We start from the raw sequence: 20,623 nt of genomic DNA on the forward strand, positions 1-20,623 counted from the left end.
TGCCATCAGGTAGAAGATACTGCAGCATTAGAACCAGCACAGCCAGGTCCTATAACAGCTTCTTTCCCCAAGCTGTCAGATTTCTACATATCACCCAGTACCATATCCCTATAACATTCTCCCAATTATGTACTGTCATTTTGCACTTTAATATGGATATTGAGCATTGTTCAAGCTTTATAGTCCTGCATCTTTTGTCTTGTTATATTGTATTGTTGTTCTGGTCTTGGTAATGTAATGGTGGTATGTTAAATGTACTTTGTTTTGCCTATGCACTAGGGACTGTAAGGAACAAAATTTATTTTATATATATATATATATATATATATATATATATATATATATATATATATATATATATATATATATATATATATATATATATATATTATATATAGTGGAATAAGCGCACTGTTGGTGCCGACCCGACGCAGACTGACAACTGAGGCACAGGTGAAAATGAACAGAAATATTTATTTTTGTATTTTTCAGCCGTGGGGCACGTCTTCCCCGTGTCCCACAGGCCCTACACAGTCCCCAAAACACACAGAAAACACCCAAAAATCGCACTCTTCTTCCTCCACTCCTCCCAGGCAGCTTTGTCCTCCTCCTCCTCTCAACTCTGGCACCTCGAGTAGTGGCTGCAGGCTCTTCATTATAGCCCACCCAGAAGTGCTTCAGGTGATAATTAACCTAATTCAGGTAGCACTTCCGGGTGTGGCTGCATTCCAGCCCTCACGGGCACATTAAGCCGTGCAGCTCCTCCTGGTGGTGGCCACGGAGCCCAACACTGAAGTCCCACGCCTGTGGCCCCGATGTAATCCAGGAAGGCTGCCAGGATTACATCGTTCTGGGGGACATAGTGTGCATACCATGGCTGCTCACTCAGACCCAGTGTCAAAGGGGCGTCCTGGCTGTCCGCCATAATATATCAACCCCGTGTGTGCCCATGGCCACTGCCAGGGGGTGCTCGAACCATCACAGAGCCCCGGACTGCAGCACTTCTACCACACCAGGAAGTGATGCAGGAAGATCATCAGGGAGCACCTGGTGCACATCCAGGTGTGACATAAAAGCGGCCGCCTCACTGGATTATGGGAGCCGGAGTCAAGAGGTGGTGGAGAGAGCCTGCGAGTGGAGGAGTAAAGGCGGCAGAAGAGAGGAGAAGAGACAAGGACAGAGTAAAGAGGACTGAGCTTTGATTGGTGATTTATGCATAGATAGATAGATAGATAGATAGATAGATAGATAGATAGATAGATAGATAGATAGATAGATAGATAGATAGATAGATAGATAGATAGATAGATAGATAGATAGATAGATAGATAGATAGATAGATAGATAGATAGATAGATAGACAGATAGACAGACAGACAGACAGACAGACAGACAGACAGACAGACAGACAGACAGACAGACAGACAGACAGACAGACAGACTCTCTATCTATCTAATAGATAGATAGATATAAAAGGCACTATCTAATAGATAGATATAAAAGGCACTATATGACAGACAGACAGACAGACAGAATACTTGATTAATCCCAAAGGGAAATTTTCATACCATTGTGTGGTGCTGTAAACCCTTGAAGAAAAATAAACGTGTGCTTTGGACTTGTGAGTCTGGGCTGATCTTCACGACATATACACACAAATTTTTTATATATATGTGTATATGCATATATATATGCATATATATATATATATATATGCATATATATATATATATATATATATATATATATATATATATATATATATATATATATATATATATATATATATATATAAACACATACATACACACACATATATACAATTATATACATATATTTGCATATATACATATATTTACATATAATTATTTATTTATAAATACATTAATAAATTACAGATACACAGGTAAACATCATGCTGTGTGTTTATTTTGTATTTTTTACAGTTCTACTTTTGTAACGACTGACCAGCATGCTATTCTCTTATGTCGAAGTATGCTTATTAACAAAAAACGTAATTATAATTTTCAGAAAGGTCAGCAATTAGGGATATTAGTTTGAGTACTGGAAAATGGATTACCTCCAGTGATGAAGATGACTCAAAGTGTTTGGAGAAGAATGAGCAAAAAGCTAACCAAAGCAAAGTGTATACTGGTATTCTGCTAGGCAAGCATTTATATATTAAAGCTGAAATGCAGCAAGTTAATTAACATGTATTAAAGTACAATAAATGAGACTGATAATCTCTTGAAATGTTTTATTAAAGTTACTTCTGCTGAAGTAATGACTAAAACTATTTAAAGTAGCAGAACACAAACCTCTACATATACAAAGGATGACTCAGTTTATTTAATATGTTAAGAAGCAGGGGAACATGAACACACGCACATATCATTCCAGGAAAGATAGCAATTTAACCTTGGGACTTGGGAAACCCATCTAAGGTATAATCATGAAATACATATTTGTGTTGGTTAAGCATTAAAAGCAATGGTATTATACCAGCAGTACATCAAAAGAAGTAATAATCATATAAAAAGAAATCAATATGAGAACTGCTATTTTCAGCCAATATTTCACAAGATTTTCTGGCAGAATGTTTCTATATTTGTATGAAATAAAAGAAAATCCCTTAATTGACTTAATTGGCCTAGTCCAGCTCAATTTAATCAAAGAAAACCAAAGAAAGCCAAATAAATCTTTACTCTCTCCATGCAGTGTGATGTGAGATTATAAATTGCAATTGCAACTCTGAGCAGACATTATAAACTGAGCAGCTAAATGTCAAGAACATGAACGTAGCAATTAAAAGGTTCCTTTATTCTATTCATTCTTAAATTATTAGCTGTGTTTGTCCTAAATAATATTATTAAGTGCTTTCACAAACAGTAAGAGTGGAGCCAGAAATATAATGTACTTTCTTCAATAAAGTAGTGCTTCTGCAAATATATCGCTTACCATAAGACCTCAACCAATTATAACGATTATCTTGATTTTTGTTAAGTAGCTGTGGCAGTTTTAGTAAGGTTGTTAATTGAACGCATCTGTCTTACCTGAAGCATTGTAACAGCGTGCTTTTCCCCAGTCTTGGTCCAAACTGGCATCATTCCTAGTTTTACTGCAATCAAACCAACTCGTGCATTCCCTAAAGTGAAAGGCAGATAACAAAAGTTTAATGATGTAATAAATTTTACAGTTAGAACACAGTCTATCTAATACAACATACTATAAAACAATACAATATATGCCATCCAGAGCTGGTGCTAGACATGTGCGCACTGCTTCCATGACAAACACTGGATCCTTGGGGCTCAGGTTAGAAGGACAAACAGAAATATAGATAAGACATAAGAAAACAATATACCATTATGTGAAAACTAAATGCACCCCATGGAAACTTGACTTTTTCAACTTATTTGAACTGGCAAAGGGCAGCATGGCAGAACAGCTCTAGTGCTGCTGCCTCCCAGGAAGGAGAGACCTGGGTTTACATGTCCCACCCGCTTCACAGTTTAAAATTACAAATTAAACAACTCAGACAGGATTAAATGCACACTGCAGGGGGATCATTTACATTTAAGGGGATCTGCATACATTTTGGCCAAACAATTTTCCTATATGCCCCCCTCCCCAATTTTCTTGGCACCATGTTTGTAACACAGCAGTGGCAGGTCTGTTAAAGACGTCGTATTTGGGACTTTGTTGCATATCCCAGCATGCAATGCAATGCTTGAAGTCTGTGATTCATAGACATCCGCAGGTGTTGACAATCTTCTCTCTGGTGATGCTCTGCCAAGTCTCTCATGTAGCCATCTTCAGCTCCTGCTTGTTTTGTGGGGGGCTTGTCCCCTTAAAATTCCTCTTCAGCATATAAATGGCCTGGCTCAGTTGCCCATTCAAGAATTTTCCATTTTTTTAGCTTTGAAGAGCTGCAGTGTACCCTCGGCAGTTTGTGTAGATCATTATCTTGTTGCAGGATGAAGTGCCATCTAATGACTTTGGAGGCATTTACTGGAGCTTGAGCAGATCAGATGTTTCCATACACCTCAGAATTATTGTGCCACTGCTGTCAACAGTTCAATCATCAAAGAAGCGAAGTGTGCCAGGACCTGTGGCAGCCATACATGCCCAAGCCATGAGGTGGTCTGCTTTAGATCTTGGGTAGTTCCTTTTGGTCTCTTGCCGTCACTCTGATACACCAGGTTCATCTTTGTCTTGTCTGTTCACAAGACTTTTTGTCAAAATTCTGCAGGCTCTTTTAAGTGCTTTTTCACAAACTGGAATTTGGCCATCCTTTGTTTGTGGCTAACTTGCCTGAATCCAATGTTTCTCTGTCTGTCTACTTTTCACGTGAGAACTACTTAATGGATTTAGATTGGGTTTTTTTCTATAATTTGATGAGTTTGAGTCCGGATATTCTCTTAAGTGTATGCCACATTGAAAAGATAGATCGTAATATTCTATATGGTGTTCCACAAGGCTCTATCCTGGGTCCACTGCTCTTCTCAATCTACATGCTTCCATTAGGTCAGATTATCTCAGGGCACAACGTGAGCTACCACAGCTATGCTGATGACACACAGCTGTACTTATCAATAGCACCTGATGACCCCAAATCTCTTGATTCACTAACACAATGTCTAACTTGTATCTCAGAATGGATGAATAGTAACTTTCTCAAATTAAATAAAGAAAAAACCGAAATCTTAGTGATTGGCAATAATGGATACAATGAGGCTATTAGAAATAAACTTGATGCATTAGGATTAAAAGTCAAATCGGAGGTAAAAAGCTTAGGGGTAACCGTTGATTGTAATCTGAATTTTAAATCGCATATTAATCAGATCACTAGGACAGCATTTTTTTCACATAAGAAACATAGCAAAAGTTAGACCTCTTATTTCATTGAAAGATGCAGAGAAATCAGTTCATGCGTTTGTTTTCAGTCGGCTAGATTACTGTAACGCACTCCTCTCAGGTCTACCCAAAAAAGACATCAATCGTTTGCAACTAGTGCAGAATGCAGCTGCTAGAATCCTTACCAGGAAAAGAAAATCTGAACACATTTCTCCAGTTTTGATGTCACTACACTGGTTACCTGTGTCTTTCAGAATTGACTTTAAAATTCTGCTTATGGTTTATAAAGCTTTAAATAATCTCGCCCCGGCTTATATATCGGAATGTCTGATACCTTATATTCCAAATCGTAACCTCAGATCCTCAACTGAGTGTCTCCTTAGAATTCCAAGAGCAAAACTTAAAAGAAGTGGTGAGGCGGCCTTCTGCTGTTATGCACCTAAAATCTGGAATAGCCTGCCAGTAGAAATTCACCAGGCTGATACAGTGGAGCACTTTAAAAAACTGCTGAAAACACATTACTGTAACATGGCCTTCTCATAACTTCACTGTAATTTAATCCTGATACTCTGTATATCCAATTCATTATAATAACTATTCATTCAAAATCTGTACTAACCCCTACTCTCTCTTCTGTTTCCTTTTCCGGTGTCCTGTTGGTGGTGGCATGCGCCACCACCATCTACCCAAAGCACCATGATGTTCCAACAATGATGGATGGATTAAAAGCCAGAAGTCTGTATGACCATCAGCATCAAGTGACTCCGTGAAAAACCCGAACTACAAAGAGGACTATTTCATTTATGTTAGGTAGAATGCCCAGAGGGGACTGGGTGGTCTCGTGGCCTGGAACCCCTACAGATTTTATTTTTTTCTCCAGCCTTCTGGAGTTTTTTTTTGTTTTTTCTGTCCACCCTGGCCATCGGACCTTACTCCTTTCTATGTTAACTAATGTTGTCTTATTTTAATTTCTTATTTTGTCTTTTATTTTTCTTCTCTTCATTATGTAAAGCACTTTGAGCTACTTTTTGTATGAAAATGTGCTATATAAATAAATGTTGTTGTTGTTGTAATTCAGATTGTCAGTCATTTTCCAACCCGCTATATCCTAACTACAGGGTCACAGGGGTCTGCTGGAGCCAATCCCTGCAACTGCAGGGTGCGCGCGCACACACACACCCCCCAAGCACACACCAGGGACAATTTAGAATCGCCAATGCCCCTAACCTGCATGTCTTTGGACTGTGGGAGGAAACCCACGCAGACACGGGGAGAACATGCAAACTCCACGCAGGGAGGACCTAGGAAGCGAACCCGGGTCTCCTAACTGCAAGGCAGCAGCAATACCACTGCACCACTGTGCTGCCCTAATTCAGATTGTGGATCGTGATTTTGTGTTAAAAGGATCGTGATATGATTTTTTGGAAAGATTGCCCACCCCTAATTTGACTAATCAAGTTTTCAAATTTATGTAGGATTCATTAACCCTTTTGAGAGCTACTTGGAAAGGGGTGGCAAGCTACCGGTAGCTTGCGAGCGATGTGCTGGAGACCCCTGCACTAAAAGGTAGAAGCAAGCCAAGGTATCTTATAAAGCGATGAAACCCACCTGAGGAATCGCAACCAACTGGGACACCAACAGTCCCAAACACTATGGTGCCCTGAAATGGGAGGACCAGGCAGAAAAAAGTGTTGTGTGACCGGAATGTCTGTAAATCTCCTTAAATTAAAGTCTGCCATGTGCCCTTCAGTCACGCCGGAATTGTCTGATTTGTATTTTAACTGTTGAGCAGAGGTGTAAATCAAAGAAAAAAATGTGTCTTTGTCCCAAACATTATGGAGAGCACAGTATTTGAAGAAATTAGGGAACTAAGTAGTTAACAGAGAGCTCCAGTGTCTCTTTAAAACAGACAGGTGCAATACAAGGAGATAACAAGAGCAGGAGGACGTGGACTAATCCCTAGTCATTCACCTTTGAAAGATCCATCTATTATCAAAATCACTTAAGATTTAATACAAAGAATCAAAGGGAACAGCAATGGGATTGTGCCAGCCACACAATACAATTATCATTATAAACACATTTTATTGTCAATCAATCAACACAATGTGTTTCAAGTGTTGATCTGCATAATAGAGAGAAATGTTTGACTCTGGGCTTCTGAATGCATCTTTTTTTCTGACATAGAAAGCTATCCTTTGACTTTCCTCCTGCATTTCTAAATGCCTGTGCAATTCTGGTCAATTCTGCAGTGGTGGTATTTTTAGATTTCAATTTAAGCAACAAAATATGTTATAGCAGATCGGTATCTTGATGCAATCACGTCTCATTCGGCTGTAATAACTTCAGGAAGCCGACAGCAAATTGTGTCAAATTCTAGTTAAAATCGTTTTACTTAGAAATAAAAGTAAATGATTTTTTTGTACACTACACTGTTCACATAATGCACGAACTGTTGAAAAACTTGATAATGTAAAATTGTGTTAATTTTCAACATAAACAATGGAAGATGTGTTTTTTTTTTTTATATTTGAAAGAACATTAAAAAACACAACTTAGTGCACAGCCAATATACAGTTAGGTCCATAAATATTTAGACAGAGACAACTTTTTTCTCATTTTAGTTCTGTAAATTACCACAATGAATTTGAAACGAAACAACTCCGATGCAGTTGAAGTGCAGACTTTCAGCTTTAATTCAGTGGGGTGAACAAAACGATTGCATAAAAATTTGAGGCAACTAAAGCATTTTTTGAACACAATCCCTTCATTTCAGGGGCTCAAAAGTAATTGGACAATTGACTCCAAGGCTATTTCATGGGCAGGTGTGGTCAAGTCCGTCGTTATGTCCTTATCAATTAAGCAGATAAAAGGCCTGGAGTTGATTTGAGGTGTGGTGCTTGCATGTGGAAGATTTTGCTGTGAACAGACAACATGCGGTCAAAGGAGCTCTCCATGCAGGTGAAAGAAGCCATCCTTAAGCTACGAAAACAGAAAAAATCCATCTGAGAAATTGCTCCAATATTACGAGTGGCAAAATCTACAGTTTGGTCCATCCTGAGAAAGAAAGCAAGCACTGGTAAACTCAGCAACGCAAAAAGACCTGGACGTCAACGGAAGACAACAGTGGTGGATGATCGCAGAATCATTTCCATGGTGAAGAGAAACCCCTTCACAACAGCCAACCAAGTGAACAACACTCTCCAGGGGGTAGGCGGGCGTATCGATATCCAAGTCTACCATAAAGAGAAGACTGCATGAAAGTAAATCCAGTGGGTGCACTGCAAGGTGCAAGCCACTCATAAGCCTCAAGAATAGAAAGGCTAGATTGGACTTTGCTAAAGAACATCTAAAAAAGCCAGCACAGTTCTGGAAAAACATTCTTTGGACAGATGAAACCAAGATCAACCTCTACCAGAATGATGGCAAGAAGAAAGTATGGAGAAGGCGTGGAACAGCTCATTATCCAAAGCATAGCACATCATCTGTAAAACACGGTGGAGGGAGGCAGTGTGATGGCTTGGGCGTGCATGGCTGCCAGTGGCACTGGGACACTAGTGTTTATTGATGATGTGACACAGGACAGAAGCAGCCGAATGAATTCTGAGGTGTTCAGAGACATACTGTCTGCTCAAATCCAGCTAAATACAGCAGTCAAATTGATTCATGATACAGATGGACAATGACCCAAAACATACAGCCAAAGCAACCCAGGAGTTTATTAAAGCAAAGAAGTGGAAAATTCTTGAATGGCCAAGTCAGTCACCTGATCTTCACCCAACTGAGCAGGCATTTCACTTGTTGAAGACTAAACTTCAGACAGAAAGGCCCACAAACAAACAGCAACTGAAAGCCACTGCAGTAAAGGCCTGGCAGAGCATTCAAAAGGAGGACACCCAACATCTGGTGATGTCCAGGAGTTCAAGACTTCAGGCTGTCATTGCCAGCGAAGGGTTTTCAACCAAGTATTAGAAATGAACATTTGATTTCCAGTTATTTACTTTGTCCAATTACATTTGAGCTCCTGAAATGAAGGGATTGTGTTACAAAAAAATGCTTTAGTTGCCTCACATTTTTATGCAATCGTTTTGTTCACCCCACTGAATTAAAGCTGAAAGTCTGCACTTCAAAGGCATCTGAGTTGTTTCATTTACAATTCATTGTGGTAATGTACAGAACCAAAATTAGAAAAAAGTTGTCTCTGTCCAAATATTTATGGACCTAACTGTACTTTCAGCCATTTGAAATGTCAGTCAGTCATTTCCTAACCCACTTTGTACTGAACAGGGTCGTGGGGAATACCCGAGTCTATCAAAGCCAGCATGGGGAGCAAGGCAGGCACAAACTGTGGAAAAGCTGCCAATCCATCGCAGGGCACACACACACGCACCCTAACTCCACACTAGGGCCAAGTTAGGATTGCCAATTCACCTAATCCGTCTGTCTTTGGATATTGGGAGGAAACCCAAACATACATGGGGAGGACATGCAAACTCCATGCAGGAAAATCCCAGGAGTGAACTCTGGTTTCCTTACTGTAGAGCAGCAGTGTTACCACTGCTCCAAAGAGCAGCTCTCATTTTAGATGTACAGTAAAACCTCGACTATCCATCACGGGTCTGGACCGAGGCCGCGAGACAGATAATAGAAAAGACGGATAACAGAACAGCTGCTTTAAAAATTATATACTGCGGATTAGTTTAGCAAATACTCAGTCATTTACAAAGTGAAATGATATTAACAAAATATAATGCAGTATTAACAAAATCAATTCCTATAATATTGTTACAACCAGTGTAATAAGCAAACACTACTCAGAGGTTCTGGAGTTTTCTATGTTTTACTTGCAGTCTTTGTTCCGTAACAAACAGTGCCCTGTTTTATCTGGGTAATGGAGCACACCTCCATAACAATGAAAATAAAGCTTTCCCTACCAATCATGTTCAGTCTACCTCTATACCGCAAACACTCCTGCTTTTTGTCTCCTGACCCTCTACTCAAATCTTCCTTCGGCCGCACCTTCCTTCTTCTCCTCTGTTCTCCTGTCACGCATCTCCTAAGAGGCGTGGCCTCTCGCTTACAGAACAGAAGCCCCGCCCCCAGTCCCATTACTTACACAGCATTCATTCCACCGTTTCTACTTCCCTACAGTGCATCACATGCTGCCTGCACGTCACAATATACTAAAAAAACATAATAGAAAAGAAAAATTACAATATAGGAGAACATTAATACATTAACATTACTGTCAGTGGTTACCATTTTCAACATGTTTTTCAATTTTGTTGGCATCACGCTTTATATTGTTCCCTGTTATTCCCATTTCGTAAATTGAAACAATACTTGAAGCACTTTCGCCGGTTCGTAAACGTTTTAATAATTTCAATTTTTTCTGACACTTCTAACAGCACACACATACGTTTATCAGCTATAACAATGTATAGTACTGTAGATTATTACAAAAAAAGAGAAAAGCTACAAAACGCTATTAAAGCTGAAATTACATAACTGAGGCTGCGATTTCAAAATGCAGCATGACATGTGGTGCTGGCAAAGAACACTACGTGGCAGCACAAGGGAGAGTTGCTCCAATGTGCACAGCTCGTAGCGTACCTATCGCAGGATACGTACGCACTGGTGGGTTGACAGATAACCAAGGTTTCTCTGTATTTGTTTTAAATCAAAAAGAATAAATCACGTTGATTACACAAAAAGGTAATGCTAATTTTGTTTCACATTAATGGATTTGCTTTAGAGCAGGAGTCCTCAATCACGGTCCTGGAGGGCCGCAGTAGCTACAGGTTTTTGCTCCAACCCAATTCCTTAATATGAAGCCCTTATTGCTCAAGTGACACTTCTGCTTCACTTTAGTGGTCTCGGTCATTAAGATTTTGAACCCTTATCACTTATTTTAGCCTTAAACAGCCGTATTCTTGGTTTTTAATTGCTCCTAATTAGCAATAACATGCAAATGACAAAAGAGACCAGCATTTCTAAATTTAGCTTGTTACCATTTACACCTGTGTGTGTTTATCACGCACTATTGGGTTTAATTAAATACTTTAAAGGACAGTGAAAAGAAAAAAAGTGAAGAACTGAGAATTACTCATCCATTTTAGACTTCAAATCATTTGGATGATATCCTTGGAAAAGGGAAGAAAATCAAGGATATCAGAAGGACCTGACATGGCAGAGTTAAAGCGCTAACAAGCCATGAAATTAAATTATCGGCAAGAATTGCTTTCTAATTAAGCAACAGGGTTAGAACAAAAACCTGCAGCCACTGCGGCCCTCCAGGACTGTGATTGAGGACCCCTGCTTTAGAGCAACTGAGTTGATTAATGTGAGACACAACGTTATAAGTATGGCTAGCTTTTCTCCTGGCACTGCCCAGGTTTAACTTGAAAAACATCAATGATGGACTGGCACCCCTTATCCAGAATTTGTTCCTGCTTTGTGCACTCGGCTACCTGAAATAGGCTCCAACAGCCCCCAACCCTTCCGTGACCCTGTTCTGAATTGATCTGGTTAGAAAGTGACAGGACATTGATGTTAATTTTCCTTGACACACATCTGAGCAAGCAACATATGGCAGCCCCGTAAGAGAAGCACACTGCCTGGAGATGTGAGACTGCAAAGGCTTCAGAAATTTGAAATGAAAGGTCTAATTTGAAGAGAGGAGTTGACATTACAGATATTGTGGGAACAGAACAGGCAATACAATGTGAAAGGGTTCGGGTCATCTCTAAGCATCCTGTTTAATAGTAATGATGGTAATAAACATGGCGGTGGGGGGGCGATAAAAAGACAACAAAGAACAAATGAGCAACAACTCTTTGCTAAAGCTTCCAATATAAGCTTCTCTCGGCTTGTAGCGGTGCTACATGATTAACGTCATCCTAAATGTATTTTGTGCTGAGTCCTGTCTTTCGTAGCTTTGTACTGTTTACATGGTCTGTGTGTCTATGTAAATACACTCCCCTGGAAACAAAGGGGGAAAGATAACACTGTGGAACTGTGGTCCCTCATGATAATTTGTCCTGTCAATCCCATCACCTGTATCCGGGTCATTCGCTATTTAAACAGGAGGACAAAAAGAAAAAAAAATCTAAAAGAATCCCGTTCTACTATACCTTCAATTCATTACTGCGCCAGGAAAAAGCGGCGATCCAGATCATTTACACTTTTTTCTACTTGCCACTTCCAACGCCTGACATCTTCAACTTTACGACGTAAAACCCCGGGGTTCTGGACTACGCCGACATACCGAGGATAAGCACAGTGAGACTGTTTCTTGTTGTTTGAGGAGCGAGCCATCATTTTCATCCGTATATAATTGCCGTAGGACACTTATTCCAGCTGAACCAGGTTCACAAACATTACTCATTTTCAGTTTAATCTGCTGGACTTTTATTTTCGTGTTTTCTGTGCGTCTCATTGATTTCATGTTCAGTATGGGGTCAAGGGAGGGTTTGTGTTGTATATTAACGTTTTGCTGCACTTTTTACTATTACATTCCGCTGGTCACTTTTGGGGTTGAGTGTTATGTTGGGGCAGCTTGGGGTGTGAAATATATGTTGTTTGGAGTTTGTTTCATTTCTTTTTTTATTAATATATATTCACTTTATTAATTTACATATTGTTTGTCTTTTGGTTTATTTTTTAATCGTTGATTGGGGGAAGTTTATTTGGAAGAAGTACGGCTTGTTGGGTCTAACATCCTCAGCTTGCCAGACCACAGGTCTTGGTGGTGTAGCTGCCGTTTAGGGAGAGTGAGTCAGCCATTTCAAGCTAATGTGGCTACAAAAGATAAAGGTCTGAAAATGAAACACCGACTTCCAGCAACTTCTGTTCTTTTATACTCTTAAGACCAGAAAAGGTGGGACTTTCAAGGCACACCAGAAATGAGGCTACTTGTCTTCTGTGGGTACACTGATTGCTCTGAGGTGAAAGAAGGACCAGAGATTAATGCCTGCATCTCACCAAAACTCATCCCTTACTTCACCTCAATTGCTCCCGTTACTCTTGTAATGTGCACGTGTCACAATGTAGCGGGGCCACTTATGGGGTTTTGTTTCTATGTGTGTCTGTCCTGTTGACAACACTGGGTGCACCGATTTCTGCTTGTAAACTGGGGTCGGTGTCTTTAAACAGGTTTGCACTGATGTGGAGGGGCTTGTGGGATTAGTAGTTTGTGATTTGTATGCACTGTACCAATAACACTGGAAGAGAAGGATGTGACAGGACTTTTTAAGTTGACCATTTTCTAATCAGCATCATCTGCAGAAGCTCCTAAACATTTGCAGTTACTGGACATTCGTAGCGGAGAAGGATGGTGCCCGGCCATCAGATGTAAGGATGGCGGTGGGTTCTCTTCCTCCCAATCCAGTCCTTCGCTGCTCTTGGATAAGAGGCGCGCCTCCGAAGATTATTCTTCTTAACTGGTGGTAGGACAGAATTTCACTATCCATGTTTCGGGAAGCAGTTTATTGAATAGGAGCGTTCCACACTTCTTTCCATCATTTTAACCCCAGTTTCCATTTCCAGAATCACTTCCATCATTTACAGTAAGGACTTTTTTCCCGGTACTGTAAACATTGTCGTGTGGGGGTTTGTTTGAAGGGATGTTTAGTATTCTTTTCTTATATAATATGTGTGTTTGGTGTGTTTAATCTTAAGGGGCTTTATCCTGGGTATATCCTGAAAATTCAGTAGGGCTTAGGTGTTGGCCTGATTTTATCTGTCCCTCATTTTAAAAGTGTAGTGACTTTTTTGCTACATAAATCTGGTAACACCCTCTGCACAAGCTATAAGCGGGGGTGCGCTACAACAATATCGATCCTCTTTGTCACATCCCATTAAGATCGTGACCTTTACTTGCACTATACAGCCACCCAATTAGCCCTTTTCACCAAATTTGGAAGAGACACAGTGATGGGTAAATCTACTTCCTGTTAGTTTAGTTAGCCAGCAATGGCTCCTGTTAGCTCCATCTCTCTGCTTTTACTTCCAACTTTTAATCTTGGCAATGCAAGAAGTGTTGTTGAAAAGCACTACACAAAGAAGTACAGTGATCCCTCGCTATATCGCGCTTCCTCCTTCGCGGCTTCACTCCATCGCGGATTTTAAATGTAAGCATATGTGAATGTATATCGCGGATTTTTCACTGCTTCGCGGATGTCTGCGGTCTACAGTAAGTGCGCTTCCTCATGATTTGCCCATTTGAATTCAAACAAGGGACGCATTTGACTTCAAACAAGGGACGCTATTGGCGGATGGCTAAGAAGCTACCCAATCAGAGGACGCGGTTAAGCTCCTGGGTGCTGACTGGCTCCGCGACAGGGAGCGCAGAATTCGATTTCACTTAAAGCCGGCATCTCATCTCATCTCATTCATTCAGCATCATCGTTTTGCTTTGTGCGTACTGTAGTCAAGCTCTTCGTTATGTCTACAAAGCGATCTTCTCCTGCTACTGGGGCCGTGCCGAAGCGCCAACGGAAGATGCTAACAATTGCTGAAAAGGTGAACTTGTTAGACATGTTGAAGGAAGGGAAAAGCTACGCCGCTGTAGGACGCCACTACGGTATCAACGAGTCCACGGTTCGTTATATTAAGAAGGAGGAAAAGAACATACGATCTACTGCTGCAGTGTCATTTAACCAGGAGGCGAAACGAAGGGTAAGTGGACGTAGTAAGGCAGTAATCCGGATGGAATCTGCGTTAGGGATTTGGATCGAAGACTGCCGGAAAAAAAAACATCCCCGTGGACACCAATATCATCCGACAAAAGGCCAAGCAACTTTATGATAGGTTTGCGGATGCTGGAGATGCTCCAGACGATGACGATGACGACCCTCGACCTGGAACTTCTGCTGAATCCCCCAGCGAGAGCCGTGAATTTACTGCCAGCAAGGGCGGGTTTGAAAAATTTAAGAAACGGTTCAACTTGGCCAGTGTTAACCTGCAAGGAGAGGCTGCCTCTGCAGACAAAGCCGCAGCCGAGAAATTTGTCGCCGACACGTTCAAGACGATTATTGAGGAAGGCGGATATCAGCCTGAAACCGTGTTTAATATGGATGAGACGGCCCTATTTTGGAAGCGGATGCCGTCTCGTACTTTTATCACGAAGGAAGAGGCAAAAGCCCCGGGGTTTAAGGCGCACAAAGATCGCATCACGCTGGTCATGTGCGCCAATGCTGCGGGCTTTATGATAAAGCCTGGGCTCATTTATAAGTCCAAAAACCCCCGAGCCCTGAAAAATAAGAATAAAAACCTGCTGCCTGTGTACTGGATGCACAACCCGAAGGCGTGGATTACGAAACGCCTAACGTCGGATTGGTTTCACCAATGTTTCATCCCAGAAGTAAAGATCTATCTGGCAGATAAAGGGCTGGATTTCAAAGTCCTTTTACTTCTGGACAATGCTGGAGGTCATCCCTTGGATCTATCCTACCGAGGTGTAAAAATTGAGTTCTTGCCACCAAATACAACATCACTGATTCAGCCAATGGATCAAGGAGTTATCCGGGCTTTTAAGGCATTGTACACAAGGAACAGCCTGCAACACATGGTCGAGGCAATGGACACGGACGATGACTTTTCCCTGAAGGAGTACTGGCGTAAGTACATGATCACATCGTGTATGGTGAACGTGCAGAAGGCCCTTAATGATATGAAGAAAGACACGGTTAATGCCTGCTGGAAGAAATTGTGGCCAGAGATTGTGTGCGAAAAGAAGGGCTTTTCTGCAGAAGAAATTCATGACTCAGCGGTTGACAAGGCAGTCACGCTGGCAAAACTGCTAGGAGGAGAGGGATTCAACGACATGACCAGTGATGACATCAATGAGCTGCTCGATGCCCACTCCGAGCTGCTCAGCGATGAAGATTTGGCCGAGATGACCAAGTCAGCGAGCGAGGAGGAAGATCAAGACGACCCGGCAGAGGAAGACGCAGGCCTAACTCTCGAGCGTCTCGCGACCATTCTACGAATGGCAAAAGATCTGCAGACATCCGTTGAAGAATGGGACCCGCAAATGATTCGTTCTCTGCAATTTAAAAATGCTCTCGACGGCGCCACAGAAGTGTATAGGAACCTCTTTACACAAATGAAAAGGCAGCGCCAGCAACTGCCCATCACGATGTTCCTTACCCGCAAAACACTGCCTAGTACGCCTTCAGTGGAAGAAGACGACGGCGCTGCTACACAGTCGCGTGAAGAGGCTCCTTTACAACAGCTGTGACAGTCCAGTAAATAGCATCGTTATCTGACAAGTTGGTGAGTACCCAAAACTATTTTTCTACGTACTTAGTACAGTACATGTATGTACGTTTATTGTAACTGTGCACACATTTTATACAATTTTTTGCATTGCATTTTTTTTTTTTTGCATTGTAGGTATTTATTGCCGGTGGCCTGGCTGCAACAAATGTGATATCGGAGAGGCTCTACGGTTTCTTTAAAATAGCATTTTGGTTTTATGTACAGCATTTACATGTTAGATTTTTCACGTATTTTTATATCACCTACTCAATTACAATATGTTTAAAACTGTTACGTATTAAATAAAACTCCTCAATGATATACGATACGTATGTTTGTGAGTACTGTAGTATATAAACTGTGTTTACATACATAATTTCAACGAATCTTACCTAATAACTAAGAGAATATAAAGGGTTTATGCTGTATAACTGTACGGGGAATATTTATAAACCATGTGGGAGAGTTTATAAGGACTTAAAATATATAAAAATAACCATATAAACATATGGTTTCTACTTCGCGGATTTTCTCACTTCGCGGGTTGCTCTGGAACGTAACCCCCGCGATGGAGGAGGGATTACTGTATTAAACCTGAAATAATCCTAATAAATAAATCCACTAAAACCGAGGTTAAAATACTGGCAGAAACAATCCTTTTATAAAGTCCGGTGCCTTTCCCTTTATCTGGCAGCTCCTCTGCTTATCCCTCAAGGGCCTTGCAGCAGAAGAGACACCCTTATCAGCAGACTTTCCTCAGGTCCGATTGCCTGCCGTCCCTTGACTACGGACAGGCTCCCTCGCTGGACAAGGAGCTCACGCTGGGGCTCTCCTCTCAGGCCTCCTCGATCTCCGCTGCCTTCCTGGTCTTACATGGCAAGCCATTCAAAGTCCCGGTCACTCCTGCTCCTCATTACTGCTCAGCTGGAGCGACCCATTCCATCCACCCCTCCGAGTGTCGGCCATACACTCTTCTGCAGGGGCTCACCTCCCAGTTGCCTGCCTACTTTCTCTCTCTCAACTCGGCTCTTCCAGCTCGCTCTGACCCCGCACCGGCTCTTCCACCTCCTGCCTTCTTCTCTCCACTAACCTCCGTTCTTTCTGTTCCTTTTCTTTCTCTCCTTGCACTCGCTGTTCCCCTTTTAAAATGGGGACGTGGCACAGCTGTGACGATTAGCAGCTCCCAGTACTAATTAGGGTCACGGAAGATCCTACACTCGTGCATTTAATGTAGAACAGTCCCCCCGCACCAAGATGCGAGTGCGGGATTTATTTAAGAACCTGGCCAGCAGAAGCCATCTCTTCTCTTCAAGACTGTTTTGAGTGCACTGACTGGGACATGTTTAGAGAGGCTGCAAACAACTGCGACTGTATCAACTTGGAGGAGTACACGTCATCAGTGACCAACTACATCAAGAAGTGCATTGATGACATCACTATCTTCAAGTACATCACTGCACGCCCCAACCAGAAACCATGGATTACAGAGAAAGTGTGTGTGCTACTGAGGATCCGGGACTCTGCCTTCAGTGAAGGTGATGAAATCGCCCTGAGAACAGCGAGGGCCAAACTATCCCACACCATCAGAGCAGCAAAGCGTGCACACGCCCAGAGAATCCATAGACTTTTCCTACATGACAAAGACGCACGGAGCATGTGGAAAGGCATCTAGGCTATACCTAATTACAGGACAACACCACCCATCTGTGACAGTGACGTCTCCCTTCCAGATGTGCTGAATAACTTCTATGCACTGGTTTGAAGCAAAGAACAACGTGGTGATGAGGAAGACCATCTCTCCTCTTAGTGACCAGGCATTAAATCTGACTGTGGCCAATGTGAGAAATACTCTACAAAGAGTCAACCCACTCCCTGAGCACCACCATCGTCCCAACCTGCTTCAAAACCACCACCATATTACCTGTGCCAAAAAAGTCACAAGTGTCCAACCTCAATGACTACCATCCCATTGCACTCACTCACATTATCATGAAGTGCTTCGAGAAGCTTGTCATGAGACACATCAAAACTCTGCTGCCCCCTCACTGGACCCCCTGCAGTTTGCTTACCGCTGGAACCGTCCAACAGATGATGCAATAGCCACCACTCTCCATCTGGCTCTCGCTCATCTGGACAATAAGGACACATACGTTCAAATGCTGTTTGTCGACTTCAGCTCAACATTCAACGTGATCATTCCTCAGCAGCTGACGGAAAAGCTGAACCTCCTGGGACTGAACACCTACCTCTGTAACCGGATTCTGAGAGACCTCAGTCAGTCAGGATTGGAAACAACATCTCCAGAACCACCACACTGAGCACTGGAGCCCCTCAAGGCTGTGTGCTCAGTCCATTACTGTTCACACTGCTGACTCATGACTGTGCAGCAACGCACAGCTCTAATCACATCATAAAATTCGCCGATGACACGACTGTGGTGGGTCTCATCAGCAAGAACAATGAGTCAGCATACAGAGAGGAGGTGCAGCGGTTAACGGACTGATGTAAAGTCAATAACCTGTCTCTGAATGTAGACAAAAACAAAGGAGATGATTATTGACTTTAGGAAGACTAAGAGTGACCATTTGCCACTGAACATTGATGGCTCAACTGTGGAGGTCGTCAATAGCACCAAATTCCTGGGTGTCCACCTGGCAGAGAACCTCACCTGGTCCCACAACACCAACTCTTTAGCCAAGAAAGCCCAGCAGCGGCTCTTCTTCCTGCACAGGCTGAGGAAAGCCCATCTTCCACCAGCTACTCTAATAACATTCTACAGAGGAACCATAGAGAACATCCTGAGCAATTGCATCACTGTCTGGTTTGGAAATTGCACGGTCAGGGATCGTAAAGTCCTACAACAGATAGTCAAGACAACTGAGAAGATCATCAGAGTCTCTCTTCCCTCCATCATGGACATTTACATCACACGCTGCATCTGCAAAGCCACCAGCATTGTGAATGACCCAACACACCCTTCACACTCACTGTTTACACTCCTGCCATTGGGAAAAAGGTACTGAAGCATTCAGGCCCTCATCTCCAGAATGTGTAACAGTTTCTTCCCCCAAGCAGTCAGACTCCTGAACACTAACGCACCGGACTGATATCTGATATACTATATGTGTCCGGTTCTGCAGTGTTGCACACGGTTGTACATTTGACTCACATGCACCTTGTTATATATTATGTGTCGTGGATTCTTGTTGTTCTGTGTTATATGTAGCACCATGGTCCTGGAGGAACCACTTTACCACATTCAGAGCTATCCGATTGCTCAGTTTGGCCCTGGTGTGACTGGTCATTTCAGCTTTGGTGGAGTGATGAAAGAGCAAGTTAAGACTGCGAGTGGCACAAGGAGCAGTCAAGTTGTAGGAGGCATACTGAGAAAGTCACCTTCAAAGGGGGAAAGGATAAAACCGTGAAAGGCAACTCAAAAATAATAACAGGTGCTAAGAACCAGGCTTTACGTGAAAGTGCGTGAGAGAAACAGCGCCAGTAAAGACACGTTAGTAAAGGGCGTAAGAGGCACGCTGAGAGAGTCGCCTTCAAAGATTGAAAGTACAAAATCATACAGGAAGCGAGAAAGGTGCCTTAAAATTAATGACACAGTCTGACAAGCAGAAATTATGGGAACTCATTCGAGAGCGAGACTACTGGGGAAGAGACGTTCACACATGTGTGAATACAGAGGAATGGTGCTTAAAGTACACAGAGGGCAGCAGGTATGATGATTAAAAAATATTTGTTATTACCAGTATTTAAAAAGTTCCAATGCCTAGTTTATTATCTTTAATATGTTAGTATGCAAACAGTTTCAACTAATGTGAATTTCCCCTTGGGATTAAAAAAGTATCTATCTATCCATCCCATTTTTTATATTAAACATTAGATCACTCTGTTATGACATACAGTGCATCCGGAAAGTATTCACAGCGCATCACTTTTTCCACATTTTGTTATGTTACAGTCTTATTCCAAAATGGATTAAATTCATTTTTTTCCTCAGAATTCTACACACAACACCCCATAATGACAACATGAAAAAAGTTTACTTGAGGTTTTTGCAAATTTATTAAAAATAAAAAAAACTGAGAAATCCCATGTCCATAAGTATTCACAGCCTTTGCTCAATACTTTGTCGATGCCCCTTTGGCAGCAATTCCAGCCTCAAGTCTTGTTGAATATGATGCCACAAGCTTGGCACACCTATCCTTGGCCAGTTTCACCCATTCCTCTTTGCAGCACCTCTCAAGCTCCATCGGGTTGGATGGGAAGCGTCGGTGCACAGCCATTTTAAGATCTCTCCAGAGATGTTCAATCGGATTCAAGTCTGGGCTCTGGCTGGGCCACTCAAGGACATTCACAGAGTTGTCCTGAAGCCACTCCTTTGATATCTTGGCCGTGTGCTAAGGGTCGTTGTCCTGCTGAAAGATGAACCGTCGCCCCAGTCTGAGGTCAAGAGCGCTCTGGAGCAGGTTTTCATCCAGGATGTCTCTGTAC

At 42.0% G+C, this 20,623-nt stretch overlaps 1 protein-coding gene across 1 annotated transcript in view; it reads right to left on the reverse strand.

Moving 5' to 3' along the window:
• The window catches only part of mrpl3 (mitochondrial ribosomal protein L3), a 145,480-nt gene that overhangs the window by 83,181 nt on the left and 41,676 nt on the right, over window positions 1–20,623 (reverse strand). The window contains exon 3 of the mRNA XM_028817903.2: window positions 3,055–3,146. Coding sequence (XP_028673736.2) covers window positions 3,055–3,146 — 92 coding nt within the window. The remainder of the gene's footprint in view (window positions 1–3,054; window positions 3,147–20,623) is intronic.

This window comes from Erpetoichthys calabaricus, chromosome 13 (genome assembly GCF_900747795.2).
Source record: "Erpetoichthys calabaricus chromosome 13, fErpCal1.3, whole genome shotgun sequence".
NCBI classification, from domain to species: Eukaryota; Metazoa; Chordata; class Cladistia; order Polypteriformes; family Polypteridae; genus Erpetoichthys; species Erpetoichthys calabaricus.